The following is a 20,757-nucleotide window of genomic DNA, read 5'->3' as shown; positions in this document are numbered from 1 at the left end:
TGTGATATTTTTTGAAATACATAAAGTATTTTTGCTACCCACTACAATTACCGTAAAAGAAATGTAAAAGAAAAGTACGTGACAAATATACGACCAGAGAAGAGACATTAATATCAAGAGCACTCTAGTTTAAAAAAAAAATGCCTGAGATACAATAATTACAAAATAAAGTAATCAAGAAGAGTGGCGGGTAGTTGCAAGACGTCTTTGCCAAATGATGGACACCAATGACACAAAACTTTGAAAAAAAAACCGTTATGTTCTTGGACAAATCTTCGATATGGCTCGAAAAATGGCAGCCTACATAAAATGAACCATGCGTGACAATTGTCATGACCCTAATCTTATATTACCTTATATTAAACCTAAAAACGTGACGACATTGATCTCAACTAATACTATAAAATATATCCGGATAAAACTAACCTGAACTATAATTATAGTTTTTTAAAAATTATAAGTCATAACACTTCGAAAAGGTTTTCATCGCCTGCCTCCAAAACAGCGTCACTTTGGCTTTAGGCAGCGAAACCTTTTTCTCGCCTGGTGCAAAATGGTGTCGTTTCGTTTCCTAAAAAGGCAAAACTATGCCTTTCTTTTAAGCCCACGCTAAATGTAAGTGACAAAAATCTTATTTGTCGCATACCGCAACGATGAAAAATCCTTTCATCATGCTTTTAAGCGATGAAATTACTTTTTGTCGCCGTAAGAGCGACAAAACCTCTTTTTGTCGCTATTTGTTTTATAAGCGACTGAGTTTTATTTCCTTCCCTAAAAAATGTGGTTGAAGAGTAGTTTTCTTGCGGTGATGGTTCAGGAAGAAATTTCTCTCGTTATATCAATTAAGCCTCACTTATTCCTTTTTATTATTTTGATTTTAGCAATTACCATATGCATTAAAGAACTAATTTTCTAATTAACTGCCAGTGATATTATTGTTTTGGATTGTGGAATATCAGAGCACTGCAGTGCAAGTAGTTGCAACCGAGGTGACAAAAATGCATACAAAAGTTTTATAAACCGAACTCACAAGTCTTTTTTGGTACAAGGACTTGTGTTTTATTTATATATAATACATTAGACCAAAAACATAGTACACGCATTCTCTAAATCACAACTGTTGTGTTTTCAAACTCACACATAATATTACAATTAATTATCCAATAATACTTAAAAACTTTATTCATTGAAAAACCACTCGAGCTGTTCCATTTTCACCAGAAACCAATACCGGCCTCTTTCTTTTCTGCAGCTGAGGAGGCCAATTAGGTGGCAGCTGAACGTGCTCCCATTTTGTCACCTTTTGAACAACATCATTCGACTCTCGAATCTGTGTCTGAAAAAACACAGTTTTCCCGACAGGACTCTCAATCAATGCCTCTGGTCCAAAGCTGCTAGAACTTAACTTGTAACATGTTCTACAGCTCAAAACAATTGGCTGAGACCCTTCTGGGAGCTGCTCAAACCCATTGATCAAAACGTGGATACTCAAAACATTAGTCAGTGAATAATCAGACAGAGACAAATTTATGTTTGGAAAAACATTGAAGTAAAATGGGCCATCCCCCAAATTTGATTCCACCAAGGCCACAACACAATCTGGGAATTTCTCCACTCTGTTGTCACGAAGGCACAGAATTATGGAGGCGTTTGAAGGGATTTTTCTTGTTGTGGTTTTGACTCCCAATTGAACTGAGCCTATGTTCATAATGTTGTAGTATTTTCCTTTGCCACCATAGGAAGAAGGGGCTTCATCAAACAATTTGAAGGCTCCTCCACCATTTCCAAAGCTGACTTTTCCTTCTGAGGTTCTTATGGAACGATCTGAAGAAGAGAATAAAGTGAAGGGCTTTGTTGTTTTTTCGTAGATTTTTGAAGTGGGGATTTTTGGCATCTCCCATTTCACCAAATGGTTTCCTTTCTCTACGTATTCTTCACCTTCCAAGGCATGATCGCCTCCAAATTTGGAGCTGCAAGACCTGAAAAATTGTGACATTTTTTCTACACCAAAAATGGGATTTTTTTTTCTTCTTCTTTGGAGAGAATGAAGAACCAGTAAGAACTTTGGGAACTCTTTGGAAATATTTGGTGCAAGATTCCTTGAAGAAAGAAGATGACCCTTTAAAAAAGAGTGTAAATTATTGAAGGGTTGTGAGAGAGAACTCAAAAGGCATTAATTTATTTTTTAAAAACTTGAACTTGTGGACGAAGGTTTGCTACATGATTGGTGAAGTTGCCTATTTTTATGGGAAAAAGGAAGGAATAAAGACTTTGTAGTCTATGTTTCTACATGGCCGACTGATGTTTTAGTGTATTAAGGAAGAAAGAAGGGAAAAGAAAGCTAAATATATGTTTTAATCTAGAATGTTCGGCCTTTTTTTCTTTTTTTAAGTTCTCCAACCTGATAATTTCAATTCAATCTCTTACATTTTAACATTTTTCAATTATATTATTTTTGTCCGTGAATAGTAAATATGGTCGAGGATAAACTTATATGATACGAAGATTGATGAGTTGGTATAAATCTAAAGAAAATTTCTTTTTATATATGTGTGATTGTATAGACGAGTGTAAGCACACCTCAACTAATCTCATGGAACAACTGTCTGACCTTACTACATTTAGTTAAAAAAAAAACACGTCTATCCTAAATAGGTGACTACCAGCTTTAAAAGAAATTATAGAAGAAGTTAGGGTCAGAGAGAAATTTATAATTCACCCTTGAAGATGGAAAGGATGAGAAGTTTTTTCTTTTTTAGTGCAACAACGAGATGGAAAGAATGATATGATTTATCTTTTTCACGAGTTAAGTTTTAATTTGTATTCATGATTAAATTATTTATTGAAACAAAGTTCTTAAGAGACTTGAAAAATCTCTATCCAACATTTTTTTTTCAAAGGTAAACATATTAAACAAATAAAACGGAGGATCTCACAGCTCGAGATCAAAGCACAACATCTAAATGGCAGACACAAGACAAGAAAACAGAAAATAAATTAAGAAAACAAATATATTAAACAAATAAAATGAAGGATCTCACCGCTCGAGATCAAAGCACAACATCTAAATGGCAAACACAAGACAAGAAAACAGAAAATAAATCAAGAAACCAAATCTCAAGTCGTGATAAATATAGGATCAGAGCTTAAACAATAATTCCCAGGCCATGTAGTACAACAAAAATAGACATCAACTTTCAAAGCGCACAAGAGGACGTAGAAGACTACCAAATATCTATCCAACTTTAGAGAAGGGCATACTTGATATGTAATATATACCTTACTATAAATATATTAATTGAGCAACAATATACATTAGTAACATGTAACTTTTTTTTTCTACCACGTAACTAACACCCATTAGTGAAATGAATGGTCCATTGTAAAGTAGATATAGAAAAAGTAAAAGTATGACAGATGGTGGAAAGATTAAATCGTGTGATGACTTCTTTCCAACTACCAACAACATTTTATATGTGTAGACATGAAAATAGTTTAACTAGTAAATACATTATTTCAAGGTTTCTTTTTAGTTCAACGTATGGGGGCGAAGATTCGAATTCTTGACATTTTCTATCGATGATATATGTCCTAATCAGTTGAATTGTATTCACGTTGACACCAGATTTTAATCCATTTCTTGAACCGTAACAATTAAACAAATAATCTATCTGATAAAGAATAGAAGTCACCCCTAGGAAGGATTCATACAAATCCAAACCAATGCATCACCATAATAAGATCAGTGTTCAATAATTATAGTCCATTCTTCTTTTCTGTGAATAGAAATTCCACAAAAAGTAGGTTCGTGGAAACCAGAAAGAAAGAATCTTTTAAGAAAAAGAAAGATAAACTGAAAGAGAAAAGAGGTAGTGGCATTTTCTTTATTCATGGGTCATACTTTTTCTATCCACTATGCCAATGATGGACCATAAAGAAACATAGACTACAAACAGTCTTTCTTTTTTCTATCTTATCCCATGGACAAGACAAGTTCGCCAATCATGTAGCCAAACTTTGTCCACAAGTTGAAGTTGTAAGATCATAATGTCACTGCCTCTTTCCTCTTTTTATTTAATCTTTCTTCTTTTTCTTAAGATTCTTTGTTTAAGTTACGGTGAAAAGATTGAAGGATCTTTCCACGAATCTATTCCTTTTGAATTTTGTTCAACTTGCAGTAAAAAAGAACTGATTATAATTGTTAAAGACGAATCTAATTAATAATGGCACCTGAATGCTGTTCATGTAGGTGGAGGCCAGACCGCTTTGGTTCAAGGACCCATTGATCAAGTGAAATGAGAGGTTTGATGGTGGTATTCCCTAATAAATCTCAATCTAAAAATGACTTCTTTCTTTTTTAGACTAGTTTATTGTTAATTTTTAAGGTTGAATTCATCGATATTTAAACTTCAAATGTGTCTTAACTAGTAAAATTATTTTCATGTGCATCTAAAGAATGTTGTTGGTAGTTAGAAAGAAAGCTATCACAGGACTTAATCTTTCTATTCTATGTCGTACTTTACTTTTTCTATGTTTCACTAATTGGTATGGTGTTAGTAGAAGAAAAAAATACAAAGTTAGTAATGTATCTTGCTAACCTCAAATTTTTTTTTTTTTTTAGAAAGAAATAAACCTCATTAAACAGAAGTGGGAATGCACACAGCTTTAAGCCACGAGGGGATCTTAGAGAACCCCTCCCCAAATTACAACCCATTATTCTTCTGAGAAAGATCGAGCAACAAGGTGAGCTACACAATTGGCCTCTCTCCGAATGAAATTGATTGAGACAATTAATTCATGGGCTAACAAAATCCTGATTTCATCCGCAACCCAGCAAATTTCCGAGATATCAGCCCCTTCCTCCTTCAACAAATGCACCACTTCTAAAGAATCAATCTCAAGGTAAATGTCGTATCCTTCTAGCTTCTGGATACTCACTCCTAAGACTTTGAAGAAGAGTCCAAACTTCCATAAATTTTACACTTATTTTCTCTCTAATGCAGCAATTTCCAGCTTGCACCACCATGCCGCTTGATTTTCCCACAACCCAGCCAACGCCCCCAACTCGTCTATCCTCGAGCTAGGATGCATCCGTGTTCATTTTCCAAGTATTGATTGGGGGTGGGTTCCAATTTTCTGATTGCTTGAATCTCCGAGTTTCATATGTAGAAATAGCTTAACCATCCGCATGAACTGTGTCTGATGATTCTCTGTGAAACCTTTTGTGCTTGATAGTTGAGATGTCTTTCAATTAGTAGCCTAAGCCGGTCTTAATTCGGTTGTTCGCCTTCGAACACCACTGAATTTCTGTATCCCCATATTTGCCAGACTAAGATTATATAGCTTTTGCGACGTCCTGACTCCAATTGATAGCTAGGATCTTGTCCCAATAGTCCTGACAAGAAAGCATGGACTTGTTCAAAGAAAAGGGATTTGTATTGATATTAAGAAAATAACTCCCCAGGTCTCTAGTTACCTTACACTCCTAAAATAGGTGTTTGGATATCTCCTCTTCCTTCCTGCATAAAACACATAAATGGTTAGATCGAATCCCTTTCATAAACAAATTAGAGTTTGTTGGGAGGATATGATACCATTGTGGGGATATAGGGTACCGTTGTCTTCAACAATTTTTGTATATTTTATTGGATTTCATGAGTTAAGTTTTAATTTTTCTTGAACTTAAATTTTTTTTATTTAGATAAAGTCAAGAGTTAACCAATGTGATGGTAATATATTTCTACCCAACTTGAGAGAAGGACCATTTGATAAATACTATATATACTTACAATTAATATATTTGAGGCTAGCAACATACATTACTAACATGTATTTTTTTTTTCTTCTACTAACACCACACCAATGAGTGAAAGGATCTATTGAGAAGTAGACATAGAAAATTAAAAGACGACATAGGGTAGAAGGACTAAGTACTATGATAGCTTTCTTACCAAACATCCTTTAGATGCTGACATGAACATAATTTTACTAGTCAAGGCTCACTTGAAGTTTAAATATCGATGCATTCAACCTTAAAAACTAACAATAAACTAGTCTGACAAAGAAAGAAGTCGTTTTTAGATGGAGATTCATTAGGGAATACTGCCATCACGACCTTTTCCTTTCATTTGACCAATAGGTCCTCGAATCAAGCGGTTTGGCCTCCACCTACATGAACTCTCTGTCAGGTGTCATCATTAATTATATCTCTCTTCCTCCCGATGGAGCCTCTTCCCGGCCGAAGGTGGCCAAACACTCAATGGCCCGCCGCAAAACAACCAGCGACCCTCGTCGCCGAGAAATGATAGCACCATTTCTCCTCAAGCAGTAGCATCCTCTTCCAGAGCTGCTACCTCAAAGGGCAAAAGGCCCATTTCTCAATCATCTGTACCATCTCCGATGAGTGTAGAAAATTACGCCATGGATATTCAGTTCGAGACAATATCCAGACGTCAACAAGGTTCTTCACAAAAGACCTTGTCAATTCAATCAGGCCCTTCTAGCCTTCCAATTCCTTCAAGTACGTTGTTACGCCCTTTCGGCACTACAACGAAAAGCAGGCGTCCTACTACAGCGGCCGCCTCTTCAAAATCTACTATTCCGAGGAATCCTTCCTCGTTCTCCCAAATTGTCAGGCCAAAGGTTTTTCAGCCAAGGCCCCCAATCAATGGTTATTTCACCAAAACTACCGTGGTGGATTCAACCATCGAACCAGAATTCGACGGACCTTTGGTCCAAGAAGTCTGCAAACAAATATTTCCTCACGACTTTAACTTCTTGCCAGAGGATCTTCAAAAGGCTCGCACCTTTTATGAGTTTATTCTGGTTGACTCTAAATCAACAGAAATAACTCACGTTCCAGATAAAAATGATCCTTCCAGGACCATTTATTCAAAATTTTCCATTTATTTAAAATTGTAGCAAGTTGCAATTATTAGTTCTTTTTTATATATAGCACTTGGCCTCGACCAGAAATGGTATCAGAGCCACTCCGACATTTCTTTTCTTCTCTCTTCTCTTTCATGGAATAGACTCCTCTCTGAGTCTGGGGGTGGAAGGGAAGATGGATCTAATCTCTCTTTAAGATTATATTATTTCCTTATGATTCTTAATCTATCTATTAATGAAATCAAATTCGGGTATCTCTCTTATTCGATTCTTCTTGATATTCTCTAGCTACTTATTCTCAGAAATCATGATAAAGGCGTGGTTAATCTTCATGATTGAGGATTTCTAGTTAAGGAATATGAAAAAGCTTGGATATAGATCGATCGATCAAAGAATTTGATTTAATTAAAAGATAGATTATTATCATAATTAAAGAATATACTCTTATTAAGATTTTATTTCAATCTCCTTGATATCACCAGATTCTTTCTTTCCCTTTCTCTTATGCTCTCCAAACTTCTCTCTAAAATCTCTCCCCACTCTCAAACAATCATAGATACAGCTTCCTCTTATTCCTCTTCTTCGAGGAAACAAAAATTTGTTGAAGGACTTCCGCATTATATTGCTCAAAGATTTTATCAAGCGGCAGTAGCAAACTCTACAACCAATCAGATCAATTGGTCGGAGTTAACCATTGACGCATATTCCTTGTCATTTCAGGTCGAAGCCAAGTGCTATATATAGAAAAGAACCAATAATTGCAACTTGCTACAATTATTGATTTTTTCTATTGTCTTGACACTTGTCTCAACATAATTGGATACATCAAAAGAGATAAAGATTAGCTGACAAGACAAGTCCTTGACTGGCATCTTATCTCTTTGGAATCTAATTTATAAAAAGTAAAGATAAGCGTGGCCGACACGGGGCATCTTATCTTTCAAAAGGAAATAAAGTAAAGCGGAAAATTATTACAAACTGGCAAATTAAAGTAAAGACAGAAAGTAAAAGCTGATATGACTGTTTTCGGACTGGAAACTTGCTTCAGAAGTTTTGATGAAGTCACCCGGCTTCTTCTGATTTGGCGAGGATTACGGATTCTGTATATCATCGTATAGGCTTCTCCGGTGTCTGATTAGGCCATTCCATCCACGGTCTTACTCACGGCCTCTCGCCTAAACTGCCCAAGGAACACCTTCGATCTTCGACCAGGGTTGCCTTGTGAGATATAGAATCCTCTCGACTGAGTCAATCCTTTACGCTAACTGCGCTGCATTGTGGTTGGTTATTCCACATCAGGAGCTCGCCATCTACTTCATCTGAATTTCTTCTGCAGTTCCTTCACGAAATCAGACAGGGATAGTGATGATAAGATCGGAATACAAAGATCTTATCTAAAAACTTAGACGAAATTTAAACAAATTAATTTACAGAAATTTACAATTAAATTAAAAACTTGAGATATCCAGCTCCAGAATCATCAGCAGGGCTGTGAATCTAGATATGGATCGTTGATGTCGTAGCCTTCGAAGGGATCGAAGTCGTCTTCGTCGTCTTCAACATCGTTATTGACAGAGGCGGAGGAATCAGCATCCGCCTGAAGGTCGTCTGGATCAGAGATTTGAACCGTGATGGTATTGAGAACTGAATTGAATTGGGCTTGAGATCCGGCTCCAGCTAGCGAGCTCATGACGGCGTTTTTGGCGAGAAGGAAACTCTCGTCTTCTTGCCCCGACGTGTCTTGGAGATGAACATTGGTCTTGAACCAAATTTTCATCTTATCAGCTTCTAGGTAGGAATAATCAAATTTCTCCCACCATTTGATGCGTAAAGCTTTGCTCAACGCTTTGAAATTGCCACTGGGTCATAGTTGGAAATTCCAGCAGAAGATCCAAAGAATTTCGAAATACAAAGCGAATCTAAACGTCTTAGAGAGGGGAGACGAGTAGATACTACTGGAAAAGATGGTACGAACGTTGAACTTCGACCGGGAAAATTTCCTCGAACAGTCCAAAATACGTCCACCAACTTTGAAACCAATTTGGAAAGTGAAATTTGTAAGCTTGTTTACAAAAAGTCACAAACCAATAGTGGTTGTAGCCTTGAAGCCAGAAGACAACATACCACACCTTCATGTAGTAGCGATAATTGTAGGTTTGTGACTTGAAGGGTCTTGTAAGTTTCTTCCAAGAGGAAAGGGTAAGAATTCGGAAGATGCTGAATTTTGAATAAATGGTCCTGGAAGGATCATTTTTATCTGGAACGTGAGTTATTTCTGCTGATTTAGAATCAATCAGAATAAACTCATAAAAGGTGTGAGTCTTTTGAAGATTCTCTGGCAAGAAGTTAAAGCCGTGAGGAAATATTTGTTTGCAGACTTCTTGGACCAAAGGTCCGTCGAATTCTGATTCGATGGTTGAATCCACCATGACAGTTTTAGTGAAATAACCATTGATTGGGGGCCTTGGCTGAAAAACCTTTAGCTTGACAATTTGGGAGAACGAGGAAGGATTCCTCGGAATAGTAGATTTTGAAGAGGCGGCCGCTGTAGTAGGACGCCTGCTTTTCGTTGTAGTGCCGAAAGGGCGTAACAACGTACTTGAAGGAATTGGAAGGCTAGAAGGGCCTGATTGAATTGACAAGGTCTTTTGTGAAGAACCTTGTTGACGTCTGGATATTGTCTCGAACTGAATATCCATGGCGTAATTTTCTACACTCATCAGAGATGGTACAAATGATTGAGAAATGGGCCTTTTGCCCTTTGAGGTAGTAGCTATGGAAGAGGATGCTACTGCTTGAGGAGAAATGGTGCTATCATTTCTCGGCGACGAGGGTCGCTGGTTGTTTTGCGGCAGGGCCGTTGAGTGTTTGGCCACCTTCGGTCGGGAAGAGGTTCCATCGACAGGAAGAGAGATCTAATTAATGATGACACCTGACAGAGAGTTCATGTAGGTGGAGGCCAAACCGCTTAATTCGAGGACCTATTGGTCAAATGAAAGGAAAAGGTCGTGATGGCAGTATTCCCTAATGAATCTCCATCTAAAAATGACTTCTTTCTTTGTCAGACTAGTTTATTGTTAATTTTTAAGGTTGAATGCATCGATATTTAAACTTCAAGTGAGCCTTGACTAGTAAAATTATGTTCATGTCAGCATCTAAAGGATGTTTGGTAAGAAAGCTATCACAGTACTTAGTCCTTCTACCCTATGTCGTCTTTTAATTTTCTATGTCTACTTCTCAATAGATCCTTTCACTCATTGGTGTGGTGTTAGTAAAAGAAAAAAAATACATGTTAGTAATGTATGTTGCTAGCCTCAAATATATTAATTGTAAGTATATATAGTATTTATCAAATGCCCCTTCTCTCAAGTTGGGTAGAAATATATTACCATCACATTGGTTAACTCTTGACTTTATTTAAATAAAAAAAAATTTAAGTTCAAGAAAAATTAAAACTTAACTCATGAAATCCAATAAAATATACAAAAATTGTTAAGGACTACGGTACCATGTATCCCCTACAATGGTATGATATTGTCCGCTTTGGACATAACCCTCGCGACTTTAGTTTTGGTTTCACTCGAAAGACCTTATATCAATAGAGATAATTGTCATATCTTATGTACCATGGATCACCTCATTCTCTTGCCAATGTGAGACTTTGTTTGCATACCTTGCAACCCCAACAAGCCTCCCCTAAAACAAAGTGTCACTCGTATCTTGCCTTAAATAGCCATGCAATTCATCTACTCATGACAAAGACAACGAGAGCTTGCTTCTATTCAGCACGTCCAGATAGAGCACTTGCTACACGAACCACCTTATGGTAACATCTAGGGTCAGCCCATTTATCTCCATATCCCAACAATCTCTCACTTGGAGAAAAAATGACAATCAACCTCCCACTACAACAATAGTGTCCCTCATTACTCAGTTCTGACTACATCAACAGTTTCTAACTGATTAACTTCTTCTTGACACCAACCAAGGCTTAATTCCCATTGCACCGACAACTTCAAACATCTTCTTCACACCAACGAAAGTTTCATCTGTGATTACCATGAAACTAAACAATCATGCGTCGCCTTGTCTTCCAGACGTAAGAGACCCAGCCACATGATCTCACTCGTACTAAGTGGTCCCTAAAGCCTCTTTCTTTGATCGCACTCAATGACTCCTTAAGGAAAGCTTCTTCACTGATAACTTGGCCAACCCAACTAAGGGGAAATCGACAGATTTGACCCTTAAAAGCTTTCACTTTGCCCAACTGACCTCAATTAGAAAAAAAATTTCATCTGACCCAATTTATTATTTGGAATATAATATTGAAGCATTAATTTACTATTTTAGCCTCAATATGGAAAGCAAATTAGATTTCGCAAAAGAATCAATAACCACGGGCGTGATCGAATCAACACGGCCGTCGTGTTAATGAAATTTCTCTCATGGGCGTGGTTTAACCGTGGTAAATGTTAGTTGTACCACGATCGTAAACAAGAGAACCATGGCCTTGAATTTAATGACGATTATACCCCTATGTTTAAATTTCAACCATTGATATCCTCCCAATCCATCTTCCTTTCTTTTCTTACGATTTCTGTTTCGTTTTGGCCCATCCGATTTAATCTTCTGTTCCATCTTCCTCTCCACTGATTTCTTCCAATTTTTTGCTCTGAATCGCAAGTCATATATGAAATTTTGAGATTAGTACATTTTATTTTGTATTTGCGTCGATTTTATGGCTAGAGAAAGATATTTTTTCTACTGATTGTTGCGTGATTTTCGTTTATTCGTCCTTGCATTGCTTTTATGGCCTCCTATTTAGTATTTTTCTTAGTTCATGCACTCGTAGGGCTCGAAATCGGCATATTTACCTTATGCTATTGTCGTCTCTGTATTTTCCCAATATTTGATTTTGCTATCTTCGCCTTTGTCTGCTGTTGGTTGGTTAGGGTTTAGGGTTTGTGTTTTCTGCTGCATAAATGGTTGAAATTGTGGGGTTGCGTTGTAGTGTATGATTTTTGTGGGTTGTTGATTAGGTTTTTGTGTGGGTTTTGTGGGTTTTTGGCCGAGGAAGAACAAGGTTATGTGTTTTCAAAAATTATGATTAAACCACGACCATGAATGTGACAGTGAATTTGGACAGAACACTAATGGTTCGTCGAAAATTCATTGTTGCACTCACAACGGGGGAATGAACCATAGTGTTCTGTCCAAATTCACAGTCACGTTCACGATCGTGGTTCAATCATCATTTTCGAAAATGCATAACCTCGGTCTTACGACGACCGAAATCGTGACCAAGAATTTCGACAAAATTAAAAATCCCATTCACGTTGGCAGGGGAATTAGATTCTGCCATAATTTTCAGTCACGATTTAGGTCGTGGTTTGACCGAGAATTTTGACAAAATCATGGTTTCACATGGTTTTGTTACTCTTCTTTTCATGTTTTCATATGTTCCTTCTATTGTTTGGTTTCTGTTCTTTTGATTTGCTGAATACTAAGATGTGTACATATTGTTAATGTATTTCAGGTTTATAAAATGGAACTGGTACCTAAGATTCCTCCCTCTAGCTATCGTTCAGCCAGTTTGACCTGCCAATCCCACATAGGGAGCACGGTAAAAGCTATTAAAAGTAAACTAACCAATAGACAACTTAGTATGTCTAGGAATACCATTTTCGGCCATTTCCTAGACGTAGAGCTCGTACTTAACGGGCCACTTATACACAACCTGTTGCTTAGGGAGTTGGATAATAGTAGACCGACGTAATTACTATGGACGTCCTTGGTAATAGGGTATCCTTTGGATTGAGCGAATTTAATCTGATTATGGGACTAAAATATAGTAGGCGACCGATTCGTAGAGACACTTCTCCCAAAAGGCTTACGAAGTTGTACTTCGATGACAAAGTTGACATTTTACTAAGTGAGTTCGAGACGAAGTACATGGTGATACGATTTGAGGACGACCTTGATGCAGTGAAGATATCAATGTTATTATTTGTGGATCTTGTCTTGTTTTGGAGGGAGAGGACTCTGAAGCTGGACAATAGCCTCTTAGGAGTCGTGGATGACCTAGAGGTATGTTGCAATTATGACTGGGGTGAGATGTCTTTTGAGAAGATTATAAGAAGTTTAAAGCGCGTACTGAATATGAAGGCGAAAGATGGGGGATTGAGGAAGACGTATAGTCTGTACAGTTTCCCCTGGGCCTTCTAGGTATTTGTTCTTATTATTTTAGTTATACATTATATTATATTTTTTTCATTCTATGTAACGTTGTCCCAATTTGATGTTGCTACACAGGTGTGGGGATATGAAACTATATCTTGTTTGACTGGGCGGGTTGCTCACCCTATAAAATCGGATGCTGTCCCACACATACTGAAGTGGAAGTGCAGACATTCACCTGCGTGGGTTGTCCTGGAGAAGGAGATATTCCAGTCGACCTCGGTAAGATTCGGACTCAAACATATAACGTGACCTCAGTATTTCTTTTCACATAACGTGCCCTCATTAGTATACCGATGTGCAGGCTAAAATGGTCGTCAGACTGTTCGCAATGAAAGCGGAGGAGAGGTTCATGGCAAGGAAATTCGAGCCACCATCGAGTGATGATTTTGTAGACGATGAACATGGAATGGAGGAAGTGGTCCCTGTGGTGGAAGGTCGTAACATGCAGCCTGATGCCAGCCATGTCAATCCTGATGTACGAGGTACAGTGAAGACCAAGAGTGGCAAGAAGCATCGGTGCAAATGTAAGAATGGCTTGAGGATCCTAACTGAGTAGGTGGCTGCTATAGATACGCGGCTTGCCAATGTGGAACAGGTAGTCACCTCTATTGACGATCGTGTTGCTAGCATGGAGGGTGATCTAAAAAGCATTCGGAAGTTCCTACGTCATCTAGTTAAGGTGCGTACTCCATTAATGTTATATATATCTCAATTACATTTGCTCTTACATCATGTTTGCTGCATATAGGGTCTACCAGTGGAAACTTCTGTTCTTCGAGAGAACACTAGTGGGGATGAAGGTGGCACTGGTGATGGTGATACTGCAGGATCGGGAGATGGTAGCGGTGGTCCGACAAATGATAAGGATGACCAGCGCGGTGGTGAAAGTACCGACGCGATGGAAACGGACCCTACCTACGCGATGGATATGGAGACTACAAACCAGGGAGGTGAGATTGGGGAAGAGTTGAATGCATTAGAGGCTGCGGATGTGTCTGGAGACGTCGGTGGGACTTTGAAAGACCCGGAACCTGTTGACAGGAAGTAGTCAAATGTGGACGTTATGGTATCGGCCGGTGGGGCACAACAAGATACCGAACATCTTAAAGAGGTACCAGTTCCACAGACACGCGAGGTAAGTACGAATTTTAGTGTTTTGATATACTTCCCTCACTAACTAGGGTTTCACGTACCACACACAATGTTTTTCAGGACCAAGTCTTTGATGACTTTTCGGACACGGAATCAGATGTCCTCGATGTCCAGTCACAACCCCAAGGGACGTGCGCATTCTATCCTAGCCACATAATCACCCTCCACCTCGTAGGGAGGAACGGAAGAAAAAAAACCCCATGGAAGCTTAAAGGGTGCTTCGAAGTTAAGGTTGGAGGGAAATGAAAGAAGGTCATAGTTTACAATTTGGTTGCTAATATCCCGAATAAACAAGACTCCAAATTTCAGAAGTGGCTAGATGACGACAGTAAACCTAAATTGACTGGAAAACGTGCTACGCAAATCGAGAAAAGCAATGGTTCCGGGATATTCTAACACCACAAAAATGGTGTTCGTGTGAGGTACGACCATTTTCCGTAGCTTAAATTTGCTATATTAATGTCCGACCGAACCTAAATATGTGACTGGTTTCACAGGTAGTTGATTCATTGGTCATGTTCGTGTGTAATAAGCTCAAATTGCGACCGAACTTATGTCGTCGCAAGTTCACCACTGGTGACGTATTGATTTCAGTAAGTTTTATTATTTGGTCATTCATCAATGTCTATTTACCCACATTTTAATTAATAGTCGTACTTGTTACAGAACTTCCTCAGAAGCACCGACGGTGTCTATGTCATGATGCAATCACCTAACGTCATTGCTTCGCGGGTTGCATCGGACTATGATTGGGAGGGAAGAGCATGGTCTATGCTAAGCTACATCGATGGTACTCACTCTGACAATGATACGCGGTGGATGGATGTCGATGCAGTATATCTACCGTACAACATCGGTGGAGTGCACTGGATAGTGATTTGTATCGACTTCGATGAGGGTGAGCTCATCGTGTGGGACTCCTTCATGAACATGACACCATTACCGCAGTTGGAACAGGAGTTGAAGCCAATGATCACTATTATCCCGACACTTATTTGCAGGGTCGGGGTTCATTTATATAAACCGAACATACCACTCACACCATGGCGCATCCGTAGAGTCTCATCAGCACCCCAACAAGGGATGGATGGTGATTGTGGTATATTTTGTATAAATTTTTTTGAATATGATGTGACTTCATGTAGCTTTGATACATTAACGCAGTCTAGGATGTCATTTTTTAGACGGCAATTTGCCGTTCAGCTTTGGGCGAACAAGTCTATTATGTAAACCATACATTTGTAATAGTTTTCGAATCGTATGAATGTTTGTAATACATTTGTAATGGATGGATGGTGATTGTGACATTTATGAACGTTGTTATTGTGATGATTGAACTTTTTTTCGAATCGTATATAGTCAAATGTGGGTTCGTCTTTCATATACAGGATAAGTTGATGAAAGAAATAACTTGAATTTGAGGTTGATGTAATATTACAGGAACCACGACCTAATTATTCATAATTCATGGCCGTGATGTAATAAAATTCACGGCCGTGGTGTTCATATATGGAGGTCGTGTTTGCTTAAAATCATGATCGTGGTGTTTATTTATAGGTCGGGTTTGATAAAATTCACGGCTGTCGTGTTTAGAAATAGAGGTCGTGACTGAGAAATAGAGGCAGAGTTCGTGGCCATGGTGGTTGGAATTATGGATCGTGGTGGTCATTTTCCATAGCTTAACCACGGCCGTGATCGACAATCCTCAGTCGTGAATTAGTCCAGAACATTAGTTTTGCCGGGCTATTTAGATATATTTCGACTGTGTTAGTATGCTGAGTAATAAAAAATAAATCATCTAGTTCCGTCGAACATTAGAACACGGAATAGTAGTACAACGTTATCCAAAATAATGTTACTCAAGAATAAGAGTACAACGTTTAGAAGAGTAAAATGAAAAATATATCAGTTAATGTTTTACGTGGCCCCATCCGTATTTCAAACTGGTTGACGACATGTTTTTCTATTATGACCTATGTTGCCACACCGACTGCATTTGCGGACTTGGAGTGTCTCCCCAGTAGATGGAATCCGTACAGTTTGACGTCGCCCAACACGATTAACATAGGGCGGCTCTAATTTAAATTCAACGCAATCATCAGGTAAAATCCAATCCACTTCATCATCGAGAGGGTAAACAGGTTCAGCATATGCATTAATAAAAGATTCGAGACTATATGCAGATGAGCATAGTGTGTACCTGTTCACGTTCCGATAGGTTGCCGCTGCAATGGCGTGCGAGCAAGGAAGTTGGAAGTAGTCAAACTCTTTACATGCACATGTCTTTGAACTTCAATTCACCTGCACCCTTCTTAGTCCAGCGCTCACCTCTAACTCGTGGTGATCAATTGGTGTTATGGAGTGAGTACGAGAGAGGTTCTCCGCAGTACGCATTTTAGTCTCATCGTAGACAATAAAAATAGTTTCGCGACTGGATGCATATGTTCTTCTCTCGTAAAACCAGTGTTGTAAGAGTTCTCTTGTATATTCAAGTAGTGCAATGACTGGCAATGAACGTGCATGGACGAGGACTGCATTTATAGACTCTGCAATATTAGATGTCATTTGGTCATACCTCAAACCCGGTTGAAAGGAACGAGTCCAGTTTTCAAAACAGATTCCTTCCAAGTACCGCTGAACCTTTGGAAATTCGGCTAGTTGGGAAAAGTAGTACCTAAACTCTGACTTCCGGCATGACTTTGCTGCTAATATGAACATTTCTTGAATGGCATCGTCCTTGAACTTGTCCTTAAGGTTCCTGGACAAGTGGTGCAGGCATATTCCGTAAGATGCTTGAGGAAAGACCCGTCTAATAGATTTCGTAATGGAGACATGTCGATCTAATACGAAAAATAGCCCATCAACCTCTCTAATACAATGCTTGACCATATTAAGAAACCACGTCCACGATTGATCATTCTCTTGGTCGACAATTCCAAATGCTAGAGGATAGATTTGATTGTTGTCATCAACTGAAGAAGCAATAAGAATAACACCCCTATACTTACCCTTGACATGTGCACCATCTATCACGAGCACTGGGCGGATACAACTATAGAATCCTCTAATACAGCAACCGAGGGCCATGAACGCATACTTAAAATACTTATCTTCCTCCAGTTCCATTTCAAAAACGGTGCCTGAGTTAACAGCCTTTAATGTTTGACCATACTTGCGTAACAGAGTATATGAATCTTTAGGTGATCTCACCAGCAGACTCAACGCAACATTTCTAGCCCGCCATGCCTTTCCATATCTAATGTTCACATCATAATCCTTCCACATGTCGTTAATAATGTCCTTGGGTCTGTACTGACGGCTGACATCCTCGAGGTTGGACTTCAATAACTGACCAACCACATAACTTCGAGCTTGCCTGTGGTCATGGTTCAGTACCTCACGTTTGCACTTGTGAACATCAGTGAACTTCGAGATGATGAATAAGTCACCACCTCGAATAGACTTCACACGCAAACCTCATTTGCAACCTTCTTCAATAGATCCAACGTTGTACAATATCTTCGTCGATTTTTTTACTTTATATTCAAAATTAAGCTTCATAGCTAACACAAACAACTTGAAGCGTAGTTCATCCTTAGAACGGAAAATACCCTTAATAGCAATGTCACCTACATAGTCCACCTCATTGCCAGATATGATATGCTGCATCGGACGTTCAAAATTAAGCTTCATAGCTAACATAGACAACTTGAAGCATAGTTCACCCTTAGAACGGAAAATACCCTTAACAGCAATGTCACCTACATAGTCCACCTCATCGCCAGATATGATATTCTGCATCGGATGTGAAACTAGTCCTTCAACTGTCTGTGTAGGTGCATTGCCACTCATTGTATGCACCTCATGGACTAGTTGACCTCCATTCTCATAATGGTCTTCAACGAGATCCTCGTACATATTGTCATACCCATTCCCACCTTCCTCAGTATGATATTCATCATAATCATTCTCAACGTTGCTCTGATCCACATACTCAACATTGTTCTCGTACAATTACCATAATATGCAGATTCATCGTCTTCTAGATTACATGGGACAACATTATCGATCAACGGTGTAATCGGTGGGACGAATGAGGGGGATATACACCCTCTAAGGGAGAGTGCATAGACACAGAAGGGCCGAAACATGGATCATTCTGGCCTGGGTAGTATGGGAATGAAGACGATATATGGGTTTCCAAGAAAATATTTCCTCTGTTGCTCCCACTACTATATGATGCTTTAGGTTCGACGGTTATGTACAAGGGTACTTGTGATGGATGGGGAGGGTCATTCAAATAGAATCTCAAACTGGCATCATCAAATATCAGATAGCTCGGGACTTCGAATTGAAAATAAGATCTATATACACACTGTATAACAAAATTAGATCGGTCAAGATCAATTCTAGTAAGCATGTGCAATGCACTTACTAGGTCGACATATGTTATTGCTTCATCAATATTTAGCCCACCCATAACGCCACCTTCATACATTGTACCAGCCTCGTTCCACTCGCCACCGTAGATCACGAATAGTCGATGCATTCAGCATACATAATAATAACAACACACATGTAATTAGTAATCAATGTTGCACACCACGACCATGATAGTTAAAAACAAGCCCGTGAATATATAAATATACAACAACGGCCGTGAGAACCCATAACCACGGCCAAAAATTACCTAACAAATGACCACGGCCATGAGAACCCACAACCACAGCAGACAATTACCCAACAGCTGACCACGGTCGTGGGACAAAGAAATTGTATCCGTATACAACCACGGCCGAAGGAACTAATTACCACGGTCATGAATCAAATAATTAAGAAACACGACCAATTAAAGTGTATCTGTAAACAACCACGGCCAATATCACCTTCAACCACTGCCGTGAATCAAACAAACATTAACCACGGTCGTGTGACGAAAGTTCACCATCGTGTTTCATTGACTTCTAAACTTTTTCTTTTCTTTTAGTGAACTATTAACCAACAAATATACCCAGAAAAGATCAGACATTACATTCACTTCGAACTACAACTATATACATCAAATTCTGAAAGAATCGAAAACAATATTATAAACAACTCAAAGACTAACCTCGTTCAGGATGTCAAAGATGAACAAATGGTTGTTGGCTTTTTGGCCCTTAATCTCGGTTAATTAATTTAATTAATTAATATTTTGATGATAACAAACACACTTAGTATTAATTGTTTTTGGTGTGTAACAATTATTATTATAGAACATAAATTTATTTTGAGTTTCAATAATATTATATGATTTAGTGATAATACATATTTTGTTTATTGATAATTTTAGTGTTTTAAAGTGTCCACAGCGCAAAGCTCGATAAGATGATTCCAACGAATTTTGAATTATCCAAATCGGAGCTCAAACGAAGAAATTATGATCGAAAGAAGTTGGAAGAAAAATTACCCGAGATAGATGACGTGGCAGTTGAATCAACTAAGTGGTCCAACAAAATGTTGACATGTGGCATGATGTTTGAAAAAAAAGAAAAGAAAAAAAAACAAAGTTACCATTGAGGGTAACTTAAAAGAAAGAAAAAAATAATAATAAAAAGTAAAAATATATATATATGTCACATCACATTAAATGCATATTTGTTTTAAAAAATATATATATATTATATTATATTATATTATATATATATATATATCCGTTTGACACATCCATATATAATATTTTATTATTATTTTATTATTTTATTCAATTAAATCTCAACCTTTGATTTTCAATCATGAAAGATCTAATGGTCCAAATTCAATTTCGATTTTAAATTTATTTTCAACTTTTCCTCACCTATTTAAACCTCACTTCCTTCAACATTTTATACAACTCATTCTCTTCCAATTTTCTACATTGTTAATCTCTCTTCAAAGCTTTAATTTTTGTTCTATATTCTTGAGGGAGATTTTTTATTTGAGAGATATTTGAGCTTTCAATTTTATTTCTTTTAGCCAATTTGAGGGCTTTTATTTGTAAGAATTTTTTCTTACAAATTTGTGAGCAAATATTTGTATACCCACTCTTTGAGAGAGTTTGTAAGTTCGTTCTCAAATTTCATATCCTTTGTAAGGGTTGCTCTTAAGCCCTAAAAAGAGCATTTGTAACGGTTTGATCCTGAACCGTGGAAAGGATCGAGTTTCTTCTTGCTCCCGGAAAAAGAAGGTTTATACCGGTTTGACTCCTACCGTGGAAAGAGTCAAAGTTTCTTAATCGAATACCCAAGAGGCGCTTGGGGAGTGGAGTAGGCCGGTTGTTGCCGAACCACTATAAAATTTTCGATAAAATTTTCTCTAATCCTACTCTATTTAATTTTTGCAATTAATTTTCTTTATTACAAATTGCATAAAATTAATTGTTCGAATTTGTTATTCATATTTATGCTCAATGTTTATATTTGAATTAATTGGGTGATGAAATTAATTAGGGTGTTTGTA

General features: G+C 37.9%; 1 protein-coding gene across 9 annotated transcripts; it reads left to right on the top strand.

The window, feature by feature from the left end:
• The first annotated feature begins 4,021 nt into the window (after window positions 1-4,021).
• On the top strand, window positions 4,022-15,617 carry LOC111021646 (uncharacterized). Of its 9 annotated transcripts, none has more exons than XR_015791580.1 (11): window positions 4,022-4,036; window positions 4,250-4,302; window positions 4,622-4,902; window positions 5,004-5,121; window positions 12,425-13,113; window positions 13,201-13,347; window positions 13,430-13,807; window positions 13,877-14,263; window positions 14,341-14,702; window positions 14,778-14,873; window positions 14,947-15,617. XR_015791580.1 is itself a non-coding variant. In XM_088125409.1 (9 exons), exons 5-6 carry the CDS (start codon window positions 13,757-13,759, stop codon window positions 14,174-14,176), a joined length of 351 nt encoding a protein of 116 aa, XP_087981535.1. In that variant the 5' UTR covers window positions 4,629-4,902; window positions 5,004-5,121; window positions 12,425-13,113; window positions 13,201-13,347; window positions 13,430-13,756; the 3' UTR covers window positions 14,177-14,239; window positions 14,341-14,702; window positions 14,778-14,873; window positions 14,947-15,617. The 9 variants fall into 9 exon arrangements, 2 of the variants coding, with proteins under 2 accessions (XP_087981535.1, XP_022154364.2); XR_015791581.1 differs by having other exon boundaries at window positions 4,250-4,310; XR_015791579.1 differs by having other exon boundaries at window positions 4,250-4,313.
• Window positions 15,618-20,757: the final 5,140 nt, after the last annotated feature.

This window comes from Momordica charantia, assembly GCF_013281855.1.
Source record: "Momordica charantia cultivar OHB3-1 chromosome 6 unlocalized genomic scaffold, Mcharantia_2.0 BLBB01000006.1, whole genome shotgun sequence".
NCBI classification, from domain to species: Eukaryota; Viridiplantae; Streptophyta; class Magnoliopsida; order Cucurbitales; family Cucurbitaceae; genus Momordica; species Momordica charantia.
The sequence above is the reverse complement of the archived record's forward strand: the minus strand, read 5'-3'. Positions and strand labels throughout refer to the sequence as shown.